The 17,125-nt window shown below is 41.4% G+C and overlaps 1 protein-coding gene across 1 annotated transcript in view; it reads left to right on the top strand.

The window, feature by feature from the left end:
* Positions 1 to 17,125, top strand: part of JAK1 (Janus kinase 1) — a 34,908-nt gene that overhangs the window by 2,777 nt on the left and 15,006 nt on the right. The window contains exons 2-8 of the mRNA XM_083447979.1: positions 6,582 to 6,659; positions 8,184 to 8,382; positions 10,369 to 10,492; positions 12,361 to 12,514; positions 13,257 to 13,420; positions 14,841 to 15,180; positions 16,754 to 16,936. Of these exons, the coding sequence (XP_083304105.1) occupies positions 6,654 to 6,659; positions 8,184 to 8,382; positions 10,369 to 10,492; positions 12,361 to 12,514; positions 13,257 to 13,420; positions 14,841 to 15,180; positions 16,754 to 16,936 (1,170 nt within the window). The 5' untranslated portion in view covers positions 6,582 to 6,653. The remainder of the gene's footprint in view (positions 1 to 6,581; positions 6,660 to 8,183; positions 8,383 to 10,368; positions 10,493 to 12,360; positions 12,515 to 13,256; positions 13,421 to 14,840; positions 15,181 to 16,753; positions 16,937 to 17,125) is intronic.

The following is a 17,125-nucleotide window of genomic DNA, read 5'->3' as shown; positions in this document are numbered from 1 at the left end:
TTGAATACTTGAAGGGACCAGAGGAGCCTATTATAATGAGTAATTGTGCAGTGATAGACTAGAATAGGGTCTCATGAAAAAGATGAAACTGCTTAGGAATTTTCTTTGAATGTTTATGTTACATAAATTGCCCAGATAAATAATTCTACATTAGCTTATCTTCTATGTATTTTTATACAACAGTTCAACCTTCTCAGGACTGTGCATGTCTTCTTCTTTTGCTTCATATGTAATCCACTGATTTGTGTTGGGGGTTCTGATATAAAAACCCCCATTAGTAAGCAAGTACCTTATACCATGGGACGCGGGTGGCACTGTGGGTTAAACCACAGAGCCTAGGGCTTGCTGATCAGAAGGTTGGTGGTTCGAATCCCCGCGATGGGGTGAGCTCCCGTTGCTCAGTCCCCGCTCCTGCCAACCTGGCAGTTCGAAAGCACATCAAAGTCCAAGTAGATAAATAGGTACTGCTCTGGTGGGAAGGTAATCTGCATTTCCGTGTGCTGCTCTGGTTCGCCAGATGCAGCTTAGTCCTGCTGGCCACATGACCCAGAAGCTGTACGCCGGCTCCCTCGGCCAGTAAAGCGAGATGAGCGCCGCAATCCCAGAGTCGGCCACGACTGGCCCTAATGGTCAGGGGTCCCTTTACCTTTACCTTATACCATGGATATATTTCTATCAGCAAAAAATAAGGTGCTTCACGGGTACTTTAAGTAACTTTTTTTAGTGGTGAGACAAATTGAGGAATGCAGGGCATACATGTACCCCAAATGCTTCTGCCAGTAGGTCTTTCTCTAGATCTCATCATGTTATAGGGCAGGGTGGGGGGTGGTGAGAAGGGAAGGGAAGACTGTACAGTGGTACCTCGGGTTACATACACTTCAGGTTACATACGCTTCAGGTTACAGACTCCGCTAACCCAGAAATAGTACCTTGGGTTAAGAACTTTGCTTCAAGATGAGAACAGAGATCGTGCTCCGGCAGCATGGCGGCAGCAGGAGGCCCCATTAGCTAAAAGTGGTGCTTCAGGTTAAGAACAGTTTCAGGTTAAGAACAGATCTCCGATAGGAATTAAGTACTTAACTCGAGGTACCACTGTACTTGTACCCAGAGCTGCACCAGCTGAATTGGAATTACGTAGAGTGCATTAGTGTGTGGCTAAACAAGACCTTTTGAGCAAATATGATTATGATTTTCTGTAAAATACTGTTTTAAAAAAAGCACCTGTATTAAGGCAGACTTTACGCTTGTTCTTCATTATTGCACATGTGTGTGTGACTGTGTGTGTATGTGTGCATGCCAGTGCATCTCTTCACCTAAACAGTTTGCTAATATTTATGTGTGGAGAGGGGGATGCAATTTCCTTTAGAAATGATGGACTCCTTCATGATCTTGGACCATAAGGTAAAGGTAAAGGTACCCCTGCCCGTACGGGCCAGTTTTGACAGACTCTAGGGTTGTGCGCCCATCTCACTCAAAGAGGCCAAGGGCCAGCGCTGTCCGAAGACACTTCCGGGTCACGTGGCCAGCGTGACATCGCTGCTCTGGCGAGCCAGAGCCGCACACGGAAACGCCGTTTACCTTCCCGTTAGTAAGCGGTCCCTATTTATCTACTTGCACCCGGGAGTGCTTTCGAACTGCTAGGTTGGCAGGCGCTGGGACCAAACAGCGGGAGCGCACCCCGCCGCGGGGATTCGAACCGCCGACCTTTCGATCGGCAAGCCCTAGGCACTGAGGCTTTAGCCCACAGCGCCACCCACGTCCCTTCTTGGACCATATCTATATATAATTCTTTCTCAAAGGCCTCATACATGCACCCTTTGGGGGGGGGGTCATGTTACATTAAATATAATCAGCTTTCCCCCCTACATGTATTTTAGCAAATTCAGCATTTCTTCAGAGAAATAAAATCAAACCCCATCATTCAAAGGGGAAGTAGAAGCCAACTGGTGAAAAGTAGTGGTTAGGATGAGGAGAAACAAAACTAAACAAAATAAACAGTTCTCTAACATCTGCATGTGGGTGAGGGAACACTGTTAGCTACATCTCTAAAATATATCTGATGAGAGAGAGAGAATGAATTTTTCACTTGATGAGAAGGTCTTCTTTTCCTTCTTAGGCTGTACAGAACTAGTTGGCTGTTGCATCTTGACACCTTTCAGGCCCCCATTTTCTTGATTTGCCCCATACCTTGCTATTAATTATGTGTGTGGGGCAGAGGAAGGATTATCCTCCCTAGTCAGAAGAAATGCCTGGCCAATAGAATGTGGCTACCTTAGATAAGGATCCTAGAGGTACAGATATTTGAATAGACTGATCTTAAGGTTAGAGCAGATCTGCTGAATTCCAGAGTAGCTCTGACTCATGTGTCTCCTTATGTGTCACTCCAGAAAGACTCCATGTACTATGAAGGGCTGCTTTCCTTTTCCCACACTTCCTGGAAACAGGAAATCAGGGGTAGGAAACCTGTGGCTCTCTGGAAGTGGTTGGCCTGCAAGTCTCATAATTCCTGGCCGTGCTGGCTGGGGCTGACGGGATCTGGTGTTCAGCAACATCTGGAAGATCACAGGTTCTCTGTCACTGATTTAAATCATGGTTATTTTAACAATAAAACTATTGTAGTTGAAGTTTTTTGAGGCTTAGGGTCTATAGTGCAATCTAATATTTCTCTCTCATAAAGTTGGTCAAATGCATATCTTTGTGTGAAAACTAAACGGTAAATGTGATTCTATAGCAATAGCTGATCAGTAAAGTGGCGATGTTGGTTTTTTTAAAAAAATAAGCACAGAACATTTTTGGACTCTTTTGTACTATGACTGAATACCGTATTTTTCCGTGTATAAGACTAGGGCTTTTTTCCTTTTAAAAAAATGTCAAAAATTTGGGGGCATCTTATACACGGATACATCTCTCCCCATTTTCTTAAACTGGAGTCCCCAAAAACAGGGGGCGTCTTATACATGGGGGCATCTTATAGACGGGAAAATATGGTAAGTACTGAAAGCAATCTAGATAAAGCTGTTATTCTTTTCAAATGCTCTGTAATTGTATTTTATAATTGGTGTATTTTGTGCTAGGTACCTCATCTGATCATAAAATGAGCTGCTGGTTGTGCTGTCAGTCTGTGCTGCCAACCATAGAGCCACTTCATTTTTCACTTGTTGCTGACCTGTACTACTGTGCTATGACTAGTGGAAAGGAAGACTATGATTGACAAGGGAAAAGCCAGCATTTGATCAGATAGGATCCTGGGGCTTACCAGACCCAACACTTAGCCAGATGATTAGTGCATGGGAATAGTTTTCGGAGGTAATTGAAAAGGATCCTTACATTCCTGATCGCTGGTCCTGCTAGCTAGGGATTTTGGGAGTTGTAGTCCAACAACAGATGGGGACCCAAGTTTGAGAAACCCTGCCCTAGCTGTATAGCTGGCTCCCTCCTTATTGAATTTTAAGTGTGCTGTGTAAAAAAACAACACAACGCCTTTTAAATTAGGCCTGTGTGGCAAAGTGATTCTGTCTGGCCTTCAGTGTTTTTTATGTTTGTGAGTTTTTCTTTTTTTTAAATGTGGTTTTAATGCTTGTATTGATAATGGGCAGGCTTCTGTTGTTTTAATTGTGAGCTACTTTGAAAGAACTCCAGTCCTGAAAAGTAGCATAAAAGTCTTGTATTAAAAATTATCTGCTCTTGGTGCCCTTTGGTTAGAAGAGTAGGGTGCAAAAAATAATTGTTTGGTTTATTTATGTGCTGCCTTCCCCAAATCTGAAACACTTATTAAAAATTGGTTGGGAAGATGAGTTGCAGCTATTCAGATTTACTAAGAAGTATTTGGGTAACAAGATAAAGATTCAGTTGTGAAGGAACTGGTTTCCCTTCCTGTCCACGGAAGTTAACAGTGGAAACCTTTAATGTTTTCCTCCATTAATATCCTTAAAAGAATTGTGATTTTAGTGGCTGTCCTTGCAATCTTCTTCCAATAGTGAAATAGCTCCATTAGCAGTACATAGATATTATAATGCTGTAAATTTTTCATGTTGGTCATAGATTTCTGTAAACACTACCTAATGCCCTAAAGCTGCCTTCCAACATTAATATTTTAAGACTAATTTTAAATTCTGGATTACATGTCATACTATTTTCAGTAGCTAAATTAAGCTACTGCTTACGGGCAAACAATTGCCATTATAATATTAAGTTCTTAATGTCTAACACATCTAGAGGAGGAATAATTATTCATCAGTATATCCAGTATATTACGTGCTTTTTCACACCATCCAAGGTTATTGGTCTTGCTTTAAGACAGCCTTTCTCAACCTGTGGGTCCCCAGATGTTGTTGAACTACAATTCCCATCACCCCTAGCTAGCAAGGCCAGAGCTCAGGGATGATGGGAGTTGTAGTCCAACAACATCTGGGGACCCACAGGTTGAAAACCGCTTGGAAGTCGAACGGAATCCATTCCGGAAGTCCGTTTGACTTCCAAAACATTTGGAAACCAAAGCGCAACTTCCGATTGGCTGCAGGAAACTCCTGCAGCCAATCGGAACCCCCGGAAGCCGATCGGACATTCACAAACCAGAACACTCACTTCTGGGTTTGCAGCGTTCAGGAGCCAAGACTCACAAGGTGTTCGACTTCCGAGGTATATGGAGCCAGGCCCAAAATACTTTACAGTTGTCACTTGCTTTTAAATATACCTAGCCAACGAATATATATTAATAGAACACTATAGAGCAGGGGTTCTCAAAGTGCAGCCAGCTTTGTCCCTGTGGTCTACAGCATGGACCACAGAATTAAAAATTGTAAAGTACCTAACACAGTGCATTACAATTGCTACAACAGCAGGAAAATCCTTAAGCAGCCCATCAAAACCCTCAGTAATATTCAAGCGGTCTGTGGCCAGTCTGGAGTGCGGGGTGGGGAGTTTGGGGACCATTGCCATAGAGAGCAGACAACAACAAGCCAAAGGACGCAGTGAGGTTCCACCCCCACCTTACACAAATCCCTGCAGCAGGTGGTGGAAGAAACTGCTCTTTGCACCCTGGCATGATTCTCTCAAAGCAGTAGAAATGATCGAGAGCATACAAGATATTGTCTGTGTGGATCGTAAGTGTGGATTTCTGTTCTTCTCCCATGATACAACTGTATTAAGTGTCTAGATAAATGGTGTCATTTGTTGGATACGGAGTACTCAGCAACCAAGGTGAATATTGTGGATGACTATGTCCCACTGACTAGATTGTTGCTGAAGAGCTGCTTTTTAAAAATAAAAAATCCTACTGAATACAAGAATATGAGGACAGCTTTGCAGTAAGTACTTATTGACTGGGCATTGATTGTTTTGGCCCCTAGAAGATTATTGCAAAAGAATTGCACTCACTACTTTCTGTATTCCTGGAATAGTTGCTATAATTGGAGACCAGAGTTAAGGGTTAAGTGTAGCATGAAAGCAGTTCTCAAAAGCAATAGTTTTGACTTGAGTTGAGGTTTTCGGGAAAGCTGTAGCTTTTATTTCTCATCTTTAAATCTGTATTCTTCCTTGATAGTAGTTCTCACAAATGTTTCAGTGGTTGTGGTATAATCAATTTTCAAATGTATTGTTCCTCTATTAAGTTATTATTAAAAAAACAAGGCATTTCCAATGAGTGTCTAGATTCTGTAGTCTTCAGGAGAAATTAATTTTGCTGTGAGACCCTATGGAGTGGAATACTAGGATGTTCTAAAGGGGGTGTGGACTCAAAATGGTCCTACAGAGCTGGCAGCCTTTCACCCTTTTATAACACCTTCCATTGTGGAGTGTTCCCTCAGCCTCCTCTCCTCGGGAGGCCTCTGGGCAGCCACAGCTGCTGCCCCGGTCTCTGAGCTCCCCCCTCTGCCCCAAAGAGAGGTGACTTTTTACACTGCCCCACAGCGGCCTAGGAAGCATCCCTGGTCAGCCCCAGAGGACCATTTGCCTGGGAAGCTTGTAGCCAGAGCTGCAGCAACAAATAGCTGTTCAGTCCTTTGGGAGGCAGAGACGTGAGGAGGAAGGAAAGAGGGACAGAGGCCAGTGTTGCCCATGTCACCCCTGACCATCATTCAAGGCACCCCAGGGTGCCACGGCACACTGGTTGAAAACCACTGGGCTACACCATTTGTCCCAGGCCACACCCTTGCCAATCCTGCTTTACATTCTCAACTACTTTTGCCTATGATTGAAATGTAGCCATTGCTCCACCTACTGATCCCACCACTTCTTAAATGTTGTTGTCCATGAGGACATGTGGCTCTCCAATGGAAAAAAGATTCCTTGCTGTTGTAAAATGATAACATGGGATGTTTGGAACATCAGTAGACATGGATGAGAGTTTTTAAAAAGTTGGCTTTGCCTCTGTATTTTAGCTATATTATAGACAGAATGGAAATCTCTCTCTCCCCACCTCAAATATATAGCCACTCTAGTTTAGAACATTTAGATGATTAAAGTATCGTATTTTTAGAGCATTCCTAAAACCCTGTTCTGGTAAACTGAAAATTATCTTTGGCATTATTTTCCTGTAGCCTAAAATTTCAGGATTTGATACTATTTTCTGTTCTCTTGTTCAGGGTTGAATAAATTCTGGATTATCTTGAAGTCACATCTATTTAGCTGGCTTGGAAGTTCAAACAGCCATATAAATGCCGGTATGTATTTTAATGTAATTATAGTGTTAGCAAATTTAAGACCAAACCACACACCATTTTCTAAAAAATCAGTTTAGTCCTTGTTTCCTGCCAGTCAATAGCATATGTGGTATTGTGGCAACTTAAAGATTCAATTTGTTATAGTATTAAGAATTGCTCAAAGTGGTACTTAGGTGGATAGGCATGTATGTCCTGAGTACAGAGAGAAAGGATTTTTTCTTCTTCAACAAAGTGAGATCACAAAGTCAAGCAGGAAACAGTAGTGTGTGTCTCAATGCTATTCAGAGCACAAATGAATCGAGAAACCAGTTAGATTGATGCAACAACTCGTCCGCATGGGCGATCCCTTCTAAACTAAGGAGATACAGAGGTGGAGCATGATCTGTTAATTTCTGTGATGAGTGACAGTCCCAGAACTTGTTGAGTCCAAATTAAGCAGTGTCAGATTTGTGGTGGTGTACTCCTTTTACTGTTGGAATACTCTCTTGGTATTTATATCATTAGGAGTGTGTGTCCTGTTAGTAGTGGCTTGTGCCATGTGAGAGGGGATCTAGGTTCTAGCAAACATAGAACCAGAATCAGAGCTTGAGAGGGTGTAGAACACAGGAGAAGCTACCATTTGACTTGCTCACTAGCAGCATTCTAAAATTGGCCCCTCTTCATTGATCAAGACCTGTGAAGTGGTACCTCGGGTTACAGATGCTTCAGGTTACAGACTCTGCTAACCCAGAAATAGTACCTCGGGTTAAGAACTTTGCTTCAGGATGAGAACAGAAATCGTGTTCCGGCAGCACAGCGCGGCAGCAGGAGGCCCCATTAGCTAAAGTGGTGCTTCAGGTTAAGAACAGTTTCAGGTTAAGAATGGACCTCCGGAACAAATTAAGTTCTTAACCCGAGGTACCACTGTACACTGGTATTGGATCTATCAATAGCTGGAGCCACCTGTACACATTCAGCCCACTCGCTACCCTAAACCCCTGAATTGCCCATAGCTGGCTGCTGCAGTGAGATATCTGGTATGTGCCACCCACCTTTGAAGGAAAGCACTATTTGAGTTTTAAAAACACTTTATAGAAAGATGAACAGTGTCTACACACAAGAAACGGCATTAAGCCATCCATTTCACTAAGCAGGCGAAAGAGCAAAAGCAGTTCCAGATAAGATGACTTTCTGCGACAGTGCACTGAAACTTTTTTTATCCTAGGCCCAAAACAGAATAGCTGATGTTAATTGCAATGAAAATCAAGAAACTAATATTGACTGTCAGTCCCAGCCAAAAATGTTTGTGCCTTAAAAGCTGGATAGGATTCTTTGTTAGCACCTTACTGTTGCAAGAAAACTGTGTATCCAAAATTGACCATAGTTACTAGAGTCTTCATTTTTAATAGTATTTTCTGGAGTTTTTTCTCACATTGATGCCTATTCCCAGATGCCTACACAACCTTAGATGCAAGACGAGAAGAAAACGGAAGTACAATCTAACTCTTCTGTGTACTGTTCTCTGGTTCTTCCCCTTTCATATAGTTTTTTAATGTAAGAGAAGACTGCAAAGCCATGGCTTTCTGTGCCAAACTGAGAAGTTCCAGGAAAAACGAAGTGAACACAGAAGCTCAAGAACCAGGCCTGGAAGTAGCATTCTATTTGCAAGAGAAGCCTTCTCTTAGGTATACGTCTGGCAGGTATACAGCAGAAGACCTCTGCATTGAAGCTGCCCGGAAATGCTGTGAGTTTTAGTTGTCTTCTATACTACTGTTTAACCTGAATGCCAATGCAGTTAGCTTGGTGTGCTGTAGCCTAGAGTCTGCCGAAATTTCCCAAACAGGTTTTTCAGCTCCTACCCTTTTAATCTTGTTTGTGGGCCTTTGGAACACTCTTTCCCTGTAGGTGATTCTTTTGAGAAAACTAGAGTTTGTTTTCCCTTAATGGATTTAGAGTTGGCCAAGAATTCATGGCTTCATTGTGTTATCCAGTGAAAGATTGGGCCCTCCAGGATGCTGCCGCAAAAATAATCATAATATTTATGAAGCTTAGTAGCTTTATAAAAGCTTTTCAGTGTGACTTACAAATATACAATGCAACATATAAAAAACAAAATAAGTAAATATGAAGCACAATATGAGGCAATCAAACCATGAACACAATCCCTCCAGTCCTTAGCGCTGGTTTAAACTACGACAGACAGTCCCAAAAAGAAGATACCACCAGTCGCCAACACTCAACTCAAACTCATTCTATTCCAGTATACCTGAAGGAGCGTCTCCACCCCCATCGCTCTACCCGGACACTGAGGTCCAGCACCGAGGGCCTTCTGGCGGTTCCCTCACTGCGAGAAGCCAAGTTACAGGGAACCAGGCAGAGGGCCTTCTCGGTAGTGGCGCCCTCCCTGTGGAACGCCCTCCCACCAGATGTCAAAGAGAACAACAACTACCAGACTTTTAGAAGACATCTGAAGGCAGCCCTGTTTAGGGAAGCTTTTAATGTTTGATGTATCACAGTATTTTAATATTCTTTTGGAAGCCGCCCAGAGTGGCTGGGGAAACCCGGCCAGATGGGCGGGGTATAAATAATAAATTATTATTATTATTATTATTATTCCATTCTCAACTACCTTTTCTGGTTTAAATAGAATAATTTTCTGATTTATTTTTTTAAAAAAATCCTTTAGATATTGTATTAGCTCCCCCCCCCCCTTTTCATTCATAATTATTAGTTTAACAAATTCTCAGTTTTGCCTCTGCTTGTGGGGACACCATGTATAAATGTGACCCACTAAGTCCTCCTTAATATGTCCTGTTCCCTAATATGTCCTCTTCCGTCTTGGCAAGGTGTGCACTGGTCACAATATTCGGTTTGTACCTTGCTTTGGAAAAGAGCAACATTTGATCTGAAGTGATTCTGAGGCTGTCAGATTTGGTTTAGGGTGCAGACCTGTATCCTGATACTGAAGAACAAAGCATCATGCCTCCCACACTCGCTGTTATGGATATAATTTTTTTAAGTCCCTTTGACAGAAGTACAGTAGATGGATTTTTCCCTGTGCAGACCAATATCCACCAAATTAAGGGGTTTTGTCCTAGATACCCTACTCCCCCCAACAAAAAAAAAGGAACAGGCAATAACTTTGCTATATTTTGGTTGAATTGAGTGATATTTGTAGGCATGGTAGTTCCTTCTGAGGGGATGCATCTTGTCAAATTTCAGAAGGGTAGTTGCAGTGGCATAATAATAATAATAATAATAATAATAATAATAATAATAATAATTTATTATTTATACCCCACCCATCTGGCTGGGTGGCTTTCAACAGAATATTAAAATACAATAGTCTATTAAAAATTAAAAGCTTCCCTAAACAAGGCTGCCTTCATAAGGATGGTTTAATATCTCCTCTGTTCTTCTATTGACAACTTATGTCAAAACAGTTCCCACTTCTCTCATGATTGCTAACATGCAAACAGGGCTGAAGTTTCTGTATTTGTTTTATCCAACTTTGTCCTCACAAGTCTCTAGTACTGTGTAAACCCCCCCCCCCTCAGATTGGCACACAGTGCTGACTGGCTGCTATTCACATGCAATGTGCCCTTTAGTTCTAGGTGTCTTGTGCTTTGCTCAGTTCCCTATCGCCTCTTTCTTTTTAAGTACTTGTGTGAATACATATTTAGTGAGCTTTTCCCCAAGCTGATGAACTTACATTGTTTTCTTTTAACAGCAATATCTCCATTGTGCCACAACTTGTTTGCACTCTTTGACGAACACACAAAGCTGTGGTATGCCCCGAATCATGTCTTCCAAATAGATGACAAAACTGTACTCCGAGTACATTATCGCATGAGGTACATGTAACAAGACTTTTATTCCATTGTTAAATCTTTTCAAATACCTGTGACTTTCTGTAGAATATGGTATTTAATTCAATTTGCAACCAGTCCTCAGACTGTAGCCTTGGCTATCTCTTTCCAAGAGTCTGACTTGAAAGGTTTGAAAAGGTTTTAGTCTTACTGCTTATGACACAAAATGATTTTATTGTAACTTTTATTATTTGATTGTTGCCTTGAGTTTCCAGGGGTGTTGAGAGAAGATTAGGTATAAGTTCAATGAATAGCTAAGCCAGGCACAAAGTCATAATTATTTGGTTTGATGTAGTCTTACAATTAGGGTTGCCATATTTCAAACACTCACAATCTGGACCGAGCTCCCCTCCCCCTAGTTGTTCAGCTTTTTTTTTCTTTCCAAAATCACTTTTAAAAATGCTGTTTTTGAACTATTTTTATGAAAAATTGACAAAAATGGCACTGCTGACATACACCCAAATTTTCATGGACATTCTGCCAATTTCCACCCAGACACTGCTGCCAACCTCAGTATTCCGGATAGGTCCGGAAAATTCCGGATGTATGTCAACCCTACTTACTACAGGAGGATCTGAACTTCTTATAGTCTCTGTATATAAGAATTTAAACTTATATGAACTGTGGGTTTCTTGAAACATGGTCTTTGAGGTAACGTTGATCTCAGACTGCCATTGGAACAATTGTTACAGCATTTTGTAGCCTGCAAAAGTGTATTCTTTGAACCCTGGCGGGGTTGTCCTGTTTAGCACAAACAGAAATTGGCTACAGTCCAAAAAACAGCAAAGTAAAAACAGATACAAGATGCAAGATTGTGTATGTGTTAAGGAAGAAAAAAGCAAATTAATGGCCGCTTTCTCATATTCATTTCTACATACCCTTTTTAGGATGGTTTGTATTTCCAGGCTACATAAAGTAGAGCAGTGAGATGGATGAGAAGGTATATCTGCTGATCCGATGGAGATGTGGCCATTCCCAGACTCATGCATCATTTTTTACCTAAAAGGCGCATAGATAGATAGTATGTGTACACACACACACACACACACACACACACAGTCTAATTTTCTAGCTTTTAATTCCTGAGCATACATATTATACCACCCACCTCCCAGCTCTAATTCAGTTGATCTTTATCATCAGAATCCTCCTTTATTACTTACATTTCACAAAACCTAAAGCCACCTAGTAAGTTCATGGGGAGGATTTGAACTGTGGACTTTTCAGTATACAGCTCACTCTTGCCCACTCTGCTCCAGAGACCCATGTGAACAGGATAGCACCACCTGCTTATCAGAATGCTCTTTTAAATTTACTCTGTTTTCATCGCTTCAGTGACAGTATTGTTAGTGGCACAATTAAACTAAACAGTACTGTACCAGATATTAAATATGGTAAATTGGATTCCCCCCCCCCCCAAGGTCACAAACCTATTGGGTGGAGTTTAGTGTTCTGTTTTACCCAACCTTGTGTGGTCATTACTCTGAGTGATACTGGTGCCTAGCAGGAAGTAGTTGCTAGGATTAAGTCACATTAAGGGGAAATTCTGTGTTAAGAAGGTTGTACGGCCATCACTGGCTTGGGCTGCATAAGGAGGTTGGGGGGCTTGAGGGGGAGCAGTATAAGAGACTAGGTAGTTCACCTGCAGATGGCTTTGCTAATCTTAAATTAGCAGCCTCAACTTCAGTGGTTATGAGCGAATTGCCATTCCTATTAGCTGAATGTTATTTTTGTTGACCAGGTTCTATTTTGGCATTTGCTGAGTCCTTATTTTCCAGTCTTATATTAAAAAGGTTAGATTTTGCACATGACCTCACATAGTTTCCTAAAGTCCCGTTCTTTACTTCCTCAAGGTTTTACTTTACTAATTGGCATGGGACAAACGAAAGCGAACCCCCGGTCTGGCGACATTCTCCAAAGAAATCAAAGAGTGCTTATGAGAAGAAACTAGCACAAGAAGGAACACCTCTACTTGATGCAAGTTCTCTAGAATATATCTTTGCACAGGTAAGTTAGAGAGTGATTTTATGTTTGGTGGTATAGCAGCAGCATCCTTTTAAAAAAAATTATCAGTACAACTTTGTATTTGTTTCTTCAGGAGGGGGTGGGTCTCATGATCATGTTCATCACCTGATCGATTATTTTCAAAATGATCCATATAAAATCCAATTTAAGTTCTCAATTCGTACACTGTCTAAATGCAGTAGTGGTTAGTGAAGTGGGTTAGGCCACTGGTGCTTGCCAAGGGTAAGGGCACATGGAGCTTCGCCCAGTGTTGTGCATGGCAGTGGAGCCAGTCTGATGCTTCCCACCTCCACATGCTGCACATTGAGCTCCCTGCACCTTGCCTCTCCCTCTCAATAAGTGCCAGTGACACACTGTATTGGGAAACAGGGGGAGCCATGTTGCTCCACCCACACCACTGGCTGCTACTGACTAAATATTCAACAATTTTTTTAATAGATTCATTTTAATTTTATATTTCTTTAGATGCACATCTGCAGAAAAGTTACCTATAGATAATGTGATATAAGTAAATTAGGTTTGTGAACCTTTTTGCATCATACCCCTGGGCCTCTTGACCCTATATGTGTTAACTATTTATTTTTTGTCGTGAAGAAGTGGCCTTGCCCGTTTGCTGATTCAAGCTATAAAATGTTTCACATAGTTTTCTTCATGGGTTTCTGGTTGTTGAAATGATATAGCCATGCCTTTAGCTAAAAACAGGTTTCTCCCGCTTTCTGATTAGGGACAAAATGATTTGATAAGATGCTTTGCACCTGTTCGGGATCCGAAAAATGACCAGGAGATTAATGAAATTGAAAATGAGTGTCTGGGGATGGCTGTGCTTGCAATCTCACACCATGCACTTAAAAAAGACCTGAAGTTGCCAGATGTTTCCAGAGACTTCAGGTGAGTCGGAATTTTTATTTTAAAAAAGTTTTTATGAAGTTGAAGGCATTCATAGTACAAATGTGCCATAGCGGGTCCTGAACCTTTATTGGTGTGAACTGTAATGACTTAAGTTGTCACTGAACTCAAAGCATTTTAATGGTGTGTCTCTCAGGAGTTGATGTGATTGAATTCCTGCCTTCTCCCCTCAGAATCCCAGACACAATTCCACACCACTCAGTTGTCTCCTGTTGTTTGCAAAGCAACAGTATGTGCCTGTGCTGTCTTGTTGATATTGCATGACTACAAGAGGGTAGTTTAGCCAGGTCTTTGCTGACTTGGAAATCTTCAGCCTGGTCTCAACTGTACCAATCAAGTAGCACATTTCTGCAGTTACCAGAAGCATTACCTTCTCCCTTTAGCTCTATTTATTTCACTGTTCCTTATTACTGTTGTCCAGAACACTACTTTTATTAGCTAGTCATGACTAATATGGTAGCAGTTGGGGCCAGGTAAACTCTCTGACTTGTTCTTAAGAGCTCCTTGACCAAGGCATTAGCCTTGGTCAAGGGAAGGTGTTCAGTGGCTGTTCCATCTGGACATGTGATTCAGGATGTTCGTCTGTCTCTGCTCGGCACATTGAGTGTGGCAGTTGACCAAGCTATATGGTTCTTAATTGTATTTTTATTGCTGCTGATCTTTATTGCTAAGAGCCATAGACCACCACAATTCTATACATAAAGAAATAGAAACAAAATGAATATACTTCATCAAACAAAACATATATTCCATCAAGTCTGCAGCAACTATGCAGACCTGAGCAATAAACTGCAATACAACATAAGAAATAAAAGAAGCAGTACAAATATAACTAAAAATAATATGAATATTCAGTGCAGTGGTTGTGCTGTCTCCCATCTTCAACCACAAATCCACACACACAGACTGCAGACCTCTTGAATAATTCTTGTCAAACACTGATGGTCTTCAGATCACAATTTGGGAATGTCTACTGTAGATCAAGGTTTCCCAACCAGCTGTTTTTGGACTACAGTTCCCATCATCCCTGACCACTAGGGCCCTGCAATCTAGGTATGATGGGAGTGGTGGCCAAAAACAGCTGGAGACCCAAGTTTTGGAAACCATGTCTTCTGTCAGTGGTGGACACATCAAAGGATATCAACCCTCTATTTCAAGGAGAGGTTTCTGAGCTGGAAGGGGAATAAATTGAACCACGTATCTTTACATACATTGCACTCAAAAACAACAAATATGCTTTTATGTCTTTGCGTATATGTATTCAGTATTTTTATCTGACATTTTGAAGGGTTTTTTGTTTCTCTATACATTGTTTTTCATGAAATATCCCCTTGGGCAGCTTAGAATAAATGAAACATTGACAGAAACAATTAATATGCATCTCTTCCCCACCCCTTCCCAGCTATAAACGGTATATTCCCGAAAGCCTGAGCAAGACCATAAGACAGAGGAACTTCTTAACCAGAACACGGATAAACAACGTTTTCAAGGATTTCCTTAAGGAATTTAACAAGAAGACCATTTGCGACAGCAGCGTTTCTCCTCATGATCTGAAGGTGAAATACTTGGCGACATTGGAAACGTTAACGCAACATTTTGGTGCAGAAATACTCGAGACTGCCTCATTGTTGATTTCATCAGAGAATGAGAAGATCTTTGACACGGGTTACTCTGAGATCATCCCATGTTATCAAGTGATGGTAACAGGCAATAATGGAATCCAGTGGCGGCTGAAACCAATTGTAAGTATCCTAATAGGCATAAGTGCCAGTTCCATTGCCTAGCTAAAAATCCTTGCGCTAGAGGAATTGTTTCGTTGCATTTCACCTGTTTATTTATGACCTGGCCACAGTGATCCATGCGACAGTCATCTCCAGGCTTGACTACTGTAATTCGCTCTACGTGGGGCTGCCCTTGAAGCTGACCCAGAAACTCCAGCGGGTGCAGAATGCTGCAACGAGGCTCCTCACGGGGTCTCTGCCATGGGAGCATATTCACCCAGTGCTTTTCAAACTGCACTGGCTCCCGGTAGAGTACAGGGTCAGATTTAAGGTGCTGCTTTTGACCTTTAAAACCCTTCACGGCCTAGGACCCTCGTAAATAGCAACACCCTAGTGGTCCCGGGCCCTAAGGAAGTTAGATTGGCTTCAACCAGAGCCAGGGCCTTTTCAACTCTGGCTCCGGCCTGGTGGAACGCTCTGCCTCATGAGACCAGGGCCCTGCAGGATCTGATTTCTTTCCGCAGGGCCTGTAAGACAGAGTTGTTCCGCCTGGCCTTTGGCTTGGAGCCAATTTGATTCCCTCTCTCCCTCTATTTCTTTTTTCCTTTCCTTCTCCTCCTGCAATGAGGCTACATTTTAATATTTTAATGTTTCAATATTTTAATGTTGTATTTTAATGTTTTTAAGTCGTAATCATTCAACTTGTTTTTATTATTGCTTGTAAGCCGCTCTGAGCCCGGCCTTGGCTGGGGAGGGTGGGGTATAAATAAAAATTACTATTATTATTATTATTATTATTATTATTATTTAAATAACATATGTACAGCATTGTTAATTTCAGAAACAGCTATAATCAGGAATCTCATAGGTAAACCACCCAGCCTCTGAGGTCATGAAAGTTGTTGCCAGTCGGTAGCTATGGCTTAGATGTGTTTACTTATTTATAAACACACTTGGTACTGGTCGAAGTGTCTTCTTAAATAAGGTTTCATTAGAACAAGACTGTACAACAGAAGGAAGTTCAAACAATGGACAGAGATCTTTTCAGTTATAGGACTTTTGAACTCTTTGTTTTATGGGCGTGAGATGATCAAGAATGAATGAAGGAGCAGGTGTTTGCATTGCAAACCTGCTCATATCATGGTTCAATACTAATGGGATGTCTTGCACTTCTAAAGCCTCATTTGGGGCTCATTCCACTTGCCACACCATTTTCTCCTGGGAAAACCCAGTGTTTGCTGCTGAATTGGAACAAACTGTTTTTCTGCAGATTGATGTTTGTTCCGATTCAGTGGTAAACAGTGGGTTTTCCTTGGGACAAATTAAAAACTGCTCAGACCCATGCTTTCTCTTTATGGGACAAGCAGAAATGTGGACAAGCCCTGTAATTCAATTACAATTGAAGAAATATAAAACTGCCTTTTTGTAGGCCAACACAATTGCCTACAATTAATTTGATTTCACTTTTATCATTCAGTGTTCTTTTATGTCTTTTCTGTGCAAGCACATGGCACAACACACAGTTCCAGAACTGTTCAGGTTCAGGGTCCTTCTATCTTTCTGCCCCTAATCTCCATGTGTTTGTGTCACACAGGTTACACAGAGCGAGAGAGAGAAACACAAAACAAAGAGGAAAAGATCAGATGGCAAAGCCAAGAAAAACGAAGAAAAAAGTAAGAGAGAAGAATGGAATAGTTTTTGTTACTTTCCCGAAATTACTCACCTTGTGATCAAGGAATCCACGGTCTGCATTTACAAGCAAGATAACAAAAGGATGGTAAGAGCTCTAGATCCCATTACACATGTTCATACACTTTTGAATTCTGTGCAAATGATAACAAAACTACCATTACTTAATTCTATGGCCTTTGGTAGAAAATCAAGTGTTGCACTAGGGAGGTTATTCTATCAGTGTAAATTATTAACAAGAGAATTTCAGCATGTGACAAGGCTCATCTTACCCTTT

Source organism: Podarcis tiliguerta (genome assembly GCF_965153285.1).
Source record: "Podarcis tiliguerta genome assembly, chromosome: 6".
NCBI classification, from domain to species: domain Eukaryota; kingdom Metazoa; phylum Chordata; class Lepidosauria; order Squamata; family Lacertidae; genus Podarcis; species Podarcis tiliguerta.
This window is presented reverse-complemented; position numbering and strand designations above follow the sequence as displayed.